The sequence below is a fragment of the Hakea prostrata genome, chromosome 6, assembly GCF_041222555.1.
Source record: "Hakea prostrata isolate BN-2017 chromosome 6, UWA_Hpros_2, whole genome shotgun sequence".
NCBI classification, from domain to species: domain Eukaryota; kingdom Viridiplantae; phylum Streptophyta; class Magnoliopsida; order Proteales; family Proteaceae; genus Hakea; species Hakea prostrata.
The window spans coordinates 25,774,633-25,780,807 of NC_142605.1; the positions used below are offsets into that span (position 1 = coordinate 25,774,633).

The following is a 6,175-nucleotide window of genomic DNA, read 5'->3' on the forward strand; positions in this document are numbered from 1 at the left end:
ACTAGGCCACCCATAGCTTGTATTAGACCCACTATGAGAGTGGGAGAATGGGTGGATAGCCTGCCTTGGTGGAAAGTATCTGGCCTTTTTAAAAATTGTTCATAATCCTGAAAAGACCAAAATGACCCCACCACCTAATCCAACCCATCTATACAATAATACAAATGTCACAAACCTCTGAAAGCTGCCGTATCTCTCATGCTCATAGTAATGTATGTAGAACGTATGTATGTCAGAGAGAAAGGAACAGATGCTCATAGCTTCTTACAAGTTTACCTCCACCGTACCCTAGAAATATGTAAACATGGAAGGCGATAAAAGGTTACAGTGAAAGAATCTCACCCGAAAAAAGAGGGAAAGAAAGGTCAAAAATGTAACTAACTGACGCTACCTATGGGTACAATTCGTAATATTTCTCTGTGATTGAAAGAGAATTTCACACATCATCAGGATCGTTACTGCACTTGAAACCCTTTTCCTCAAATTCAAGAAAACAGAGAAGGTAAAACTGTTTTTGCAGCTTCAATATTTGTTTATTGTTACTAACAGTGAGAAAAGGGGAGAGAGAGGTAAGAAATTTTTGTCTTGATGTGAATAAGAAGATACGTTATTAGATCAGAAGGTGATGGGGAGAGGGTAAGGCCTACAGGTCGGTGGCCCCAATCCATGGTCGCATGACGACATGGTAGCCTGCGTGAGAGAGCATGAACAGAAGCTCACATACCCATATGATATTCATTTTTGTATTTTCTTTTCACGATGGGAAAAGGCAAAGAAAATCAAGAAAAATATGAGAAAATGAGGATGGAAAGCATGCATGTGTTGATGGGGATGTATGCATGTATGGGTATGAAAATAAAATCACAGTAGAATGAGAGAATAACAGCGGAAGAATAACAACAGTCTTCTCATTAAGAACAACAAGAACAAGAGAAGAAAAGAAAGGAAGGGGTCTTTGTTCTTAGTCGTTTCTTCTCTCCATGTCTTGAGTGCAACTGTTGCTTTAGATTCTTATTTTCATCTTTTGTGGTTGTCTGTGCTTCTGTGTTTTAATATTGTGTTGGGGAGTTTGAAGTAGATCAATACCCACAAGCTAGAATTTCAAATTTTTGGATTCTAAGGGAGGAAGGTAGGAACTAGAGAGCAGGTTGAGATTTCATGTTGTGTGGTGGAAATTCGGCTGATTTTTGAGTGTTTAGGTTAGCTGGTGAAAAAGAAAAAAGGAGAGCGGCAACAGCAGGAACTAATACAAAGTACAAAAAGAGGGAAGGAAGATAAATTGAAGGAGTTGCCGGAGATGGCTGCACCTCCGCCGTCTTTCTTTGGAATCAGAGAAGAAGATCATCAAACCCAGATGAAACAGCAGCAGCAACAATCATCAACACCCACTTCATCCATTGCCCCAGCCACAGCACCTCAGAAGAAGAAGAGGAATCTCCCAGGAACACCAAGCAAGTAGCAGCTGTTATCTGTCTATCAACATATACTAATAATAATCAAAACATATAAAAAAGAATTCTCCTCGTCTTCAAGAATTCTCCTCACAAACCCTAGTTGTAGAACCTCTTGGATGGATATGAAATGGATTTATTTTCTTCTGTTGTTTTTTTCTTTCTCCCCTTATCTTGTTGGTTCTAATCATCATTTTTTTTCTTTTATTTTTTTGGCTTCTTTTACGACAGATCCAGACGCGGAGGTGATTGCACTATCTCCCAAGACTCTAATGGCCACAAACAGATTCATTTGTGAAGTATGCAACAAAGGGTTCCAGCGAGAGCAAAACTTACAGCTCCACAGAAGAGGACACAACCTCCCTTGGAAGCTAAGGCAGAAGACAACAAAAGAGGTGAAGAGAAGAGTTTACTTGTGTCCTGAGCCCACATGCGTCCACCATGACCCTTCAAGGGCTCTCGGCGACCTTACAGGCATCAAGAAACACTTCTGTAGAAAACATGGTGAGAAGAAATGGAAGTGTGATAAGTGCTCAAAGAGATATGCTGTTCAGTCTGATTGGAAAGCCCATTCCAAAACCTGTGGCACTAGAGAATACAGATGTGATTGTGGAACTCTCTTCTCAAGGTAACAATCTCTAAAACCCATTAGTTCAATTTACTCTAACACTAATAATTCATCTGCCATGGATGAGAAATAGAGAGAGAATCGTAGCTTCTTATCATGTTTTTAGGTATCAAAATTGAGATTCTTACAGGGACAAGAGGAGGATACCCAGATGGGAGAAGACATGAAAATTCAAAAATTCAAGTTCTGTTTTTTTTTTTTTTTTTTTTTTCAAATCTTCTGCCTCAGTTTCTTCTACTTCGAACAGTACTACGACAACAACTACGTGTAAGGAAGTGACAGAGGGACTGATCCCACGTGAAAAATCTCTGAAACTACCATGGTCATGGAGGTTTTTTCAAGAACACCAATTTTTTTAAAGGGATTCATATATTTTCTTCTTCCTCGGAACAACCGCCCTTTGTTCTCTCTCTCTCTCTTCCGTCCTTCCTTTTCCTGTTCACGTGCTGCTATGACATGTAACGAATGCTGTTGTTATCAGGTTTGTTCTCTTGTGGGTTGGCTATACGTGACCAGAGCTCAGCTCTTGCAGGTTTCCTTTTACATGAAAACGTTATAGACCAGTATACTGTTTATGCTGCAGTCTGAAGATGCTCTCCCTCTCTCTCTCTCTCTCTCTCTCTCTCTCTCTCTCTCTCTCTCTCTCTCTCTCTCTCTCTCTCTTATGGATCTTTTGAATTCATAGGACGGGCTCTCACCATTGAAGGAACTCCAATGCTGAAGCTTGGTTCTTGCATTACAAGGAAACAAATTACTATAAGATATTCTTCTTTAATTGAGCCAAGGGTTCCTAAAATTGTTTGAGTAGTGAATTTTCATGGTTTTAGAAAAATTCTCTCGTTGGAAAAGGGACAGTTGTTACTGGGTTTCACAGTAATTAGAGAAGAAGTCCTAGAAATTTGTTTTTTTGATTGCTGGTCTTCATAAATATTGAAAAAGTTCTCTACTTGCATTTATTGAAAAGCAATTTTTGAAAATGGAGCTCTTGATTAATCCATGCATCATTTCCCAATTCGAGAAAATTTCTTTTCTCTCTCTCTTTCCTCCTCCAATTCAAATCTATTCCCATATTGTAGGACTGCTAGCTCCCTGGAAATTGCATTCATTCCTCTTTGGGTGCCTTGATTAATGATTTTCTTCCAAAAATTTTCCATTTTTTCTCTAGCTTTGAATTCTTCAATTACTTAAGGATTCAGGCATAATTCTATATTTGTAAAATCCAGCTAGCTTCCTTTGGTAAATACTAACATCGTTTTTAGTGAATAAAAAACTCATAAAACTGGATTCATGTCAAGGAGATCTTGAATCTCTACCTAAATTTCACCATTTTCCTTCTATATATCAAAAGGTGTCTTGATGATGAAGACAATTAGTTTCTTAGAAAATTCTTTCTTGAAGTAATGTGTCTGGACTTTAGATACTAACAAGTATAAATAATGAACATAAATTTCTGTTGCCAAACTTGTTTTTAGCTTTCTTCTTACTGCAGTTTCTTGTAGCTGAAGTAAAGAATAATTCCCACCCCTCCTTAATAAAAAGCTTGCCATCCATAAATCATATTGACGACCTGGTGGTCTAACGTGTTTCCTTTTAACTTCTTGCAGACGTGATAGTTTCATCACACACAGGGCCTTCTGTGATGCACTGGCTCAAGAGAGTGCAAGGCTACCCACTGGGTTAAACACAATGGGAAGTCACTTGTATGGAAACAACACAATGGGCTTAGGTTTATCACAAATGGGTTCACAGATTTCCTCATTACAAGATCAGAATCATCCATCAAGTGATTTACTGCGACTTCGTGGCGCCACCGGGGGAGCACAATTCGATCACCTCATCTCGCCATCCAATCCTTCTTCGTCCTCCTTTCGTCCTCCGCAATCAACCCATTCATCTCCCTTCTTTCTTACAGGGACTTCCAACCAAGAATTCCATGAAGAACCCCAATCCCACCATGGGCTGTTACAAACTAAGCCCTTTCATGGGCTAATGCAACTTCCTGAGCTTCAAAATAGCACAAACAATTCGTCTTCTTCTGCAGCTGGAGCTGCCAATTCCTTCAACCTCAGCTTCTTTTCAAATAACAACAACAGTGACAACAACGCCAACAATAATAACAGTCACCTGAACTCTTCCGGGTTACTAATTCCTGAGCAATTCAATAATGGAAATCCATGTGGAGGAGCAGCTTCCCTCTTTTCAGGTAACATAACGGGTGATCACATTGGTTCAAGTGTATCTTCTCTGTACAACAATTCAGTGCAAAATGATACTGTCATTGCTCAAATGTCTGCAACTGCACTACTTCAAAAAGCTGCTCAAATGGGCTCAACAACAAGCAGTGGCAGTGGTGCTTTACTTAGAGGCTTTGGTAGCTCTTCATCAAGTGGTCCTAAACCTGACAGGTCTCACCTGATTGCTAACTTTAGAGCTAATTTTGGAGGAGGTGGAGTTGAAACCCTAAGATCACAGGTAGAAAATGAAAACCAACTCCAAGACCTAATGAACTCTCTAGCCAGCGGTAGCTCCTCCATTTTTGGAGCTGCTACTGGTGGAGGCCCAAACTATGGAGTGAATTGCACCACTGGTGAACATGAACAAGAGACAAGCTTTGGTGGATATAATGCAAACCGAATGTCATTGGAGCAACATCATCATAATAGAGATTTTAGTAACATGGATGAACCAAAGATGCATCAGAATCTCACAGTGAATCTTGGAGGATCTGACAGGTTGACCAGAGACTTCTTAGGTGTAGGAGGAATGGTGAGGAACATGGGAGGAGGGCTTTCACAAGGAGATCATCAACAACATCATGGTATTGATATCAGCTCTTTGGACCCAGAAATGAAATCAGCTGCAGGTCGATATGGAGGTGGAAATCTGCAGTGAAGGTGAATTGAGGAAGAAGAGAGGATAAATTTTAATTAGGTAAGTAACTAAACAAACTGGGTCAATCTCCACTGTGGAGGAGAAAGCTTCTGAAGCTGTTGCTGATACCTCCTTTTTGAGCAGCTATTTTGATTTTAGATAGATAGTTTATAGTGTTTGTGTTTTGGTTTTTCTCTATTCCTCTCTTGTGCTGGCTATCACTGGCAGGGAGACAACGAAATTATAGAAAAAAGGACCTTTCCTCCATGACTCATTTTATGTATGATGAAGTGTTGCAGATTATCATATACCTGTTTTTGCCAATTCTCGAACCACTACCATATGATGAGATACCTGGGTAGGAATTCAATTATCAATTCAAACCCGGGTCAGGTCCAGCCGGCCGGGTCAGCATGGATTTGAATGGTAGATAATAGCCTGAACAGATTGGATCAGGTTAATGATTGTCAAACACGAGCCTGCATGCGTTTGTGTGTCTGTGTGTTTGTGTGTGAGTGTGAGAGAGATGTAACGAAGTAGTGAGTTTTCACGTGTGATAATAATATGCTGGCGTGTAAGGGTGCAGAAGCTGAATTCTTCCTTGCGCTGTGGTGTGTAGTTTGGTGCATGTGAGCGTGTTGGTGGAGAAGGACGGCGTGAAGGATGGGTTACATGAGTGTCTGTGCGAGAGAGAGAGAATGTGAATGAATGTTTAATATAAAAATTATTTAGATTTGGTCGAGCTTTCTTGTCTCCCATGGCGTGATTAATGGTAGTTGTACGCCATTGTTAGACACAACAGACGTTCTTCTTTGTTTTTTGTATCCATTTTTGACACAGACGTTACAACTCACAGAGATTCTTTCATCTTTATAAAAAAAGGAAGAATACTCAAATGGGTTTTCGAGTTTGAACCAGCAGAAAAATGCTTCGTACCTGCTACCAATTATTCTCAGGAAAATTGAATTATGAATTCTTACTTCATGGCTTCAGTTGACATTCGATTCAACTCTTCCTCTCTCTGTCTCTCTCGTTGACTCCCCAGTCCTCACTTCTCATGTGAAGTGCATCTCTCTTTCGATTATAAATCATTTATTTAGAAATAATTAATAATCTAAGCAGTGTAAATTAAGCTATTATTCATATTAAGAAATCTGGAATCTAGTTTCCCAGAGTAGAGACAACCATTACAGTTACCTTCCATGGTATAACACACTATTTAAAT

The 6,175-nt window shown here is 39.7% G+C and overlaps 1 protein-coding gene across 1 annotated transcript; it reads left to right on the forward strand.

The window, feature by feature from the left end:
* The first annotated feature begins 749 nt into the window (after window positions 1-749).
* LOC149012910 (protein indeterminate-domain 4, chloroplastic-like) lies at window positions 750-5,952 on the forward strand. Its single transcript, XM_089159660.1, has 3 exons — window positions 750-1,451; window positions 1,683-2,079; window positions 3,684-5,952. The coding sequence occupies exons 1-3, from the start codon at window positions 1,298-1,300 to the stop codon at window positions 4,969-4,971; spliced, it is 1,839 nt and encodes a 612-aa protein (XP_089015786.1). The 5' UTR covers window positions 750-1,297; the 3' UTR covers window positions 4,972-5,952.
* The last annotated feature ends 223 nt before the right edge of the window (window positions 5,953-6,175 follow it).

What these genes read in the sequence shown, in the direction of transcription:
- LOC149012910 (XM_089159660.1), top strand. Translation starts at nt 1,298, where the DNA reads ATGGCTGCACCTCCGCCGTCTTTCTTTGGAATCAGAGAAGAAGATCAT. An exon ending in GAATCTCCCAGGAACACCAA is followed by an intron (nt 1,452 to 1,682) that starts GCAAGTAGCAGC and finishes CTTTTACGACAG; the next exon opens with ATCCAGACGCGGAGGTGATT. An exon ending in TGTGGAACTCTCTTCTCAAG is followed by an intron (nt 2,080 to 3,683) that starts GTAACAATCTCT and finishes AACTTCTTGCAG; the next exon opens with ACGTGATAGTTTCATCACAC.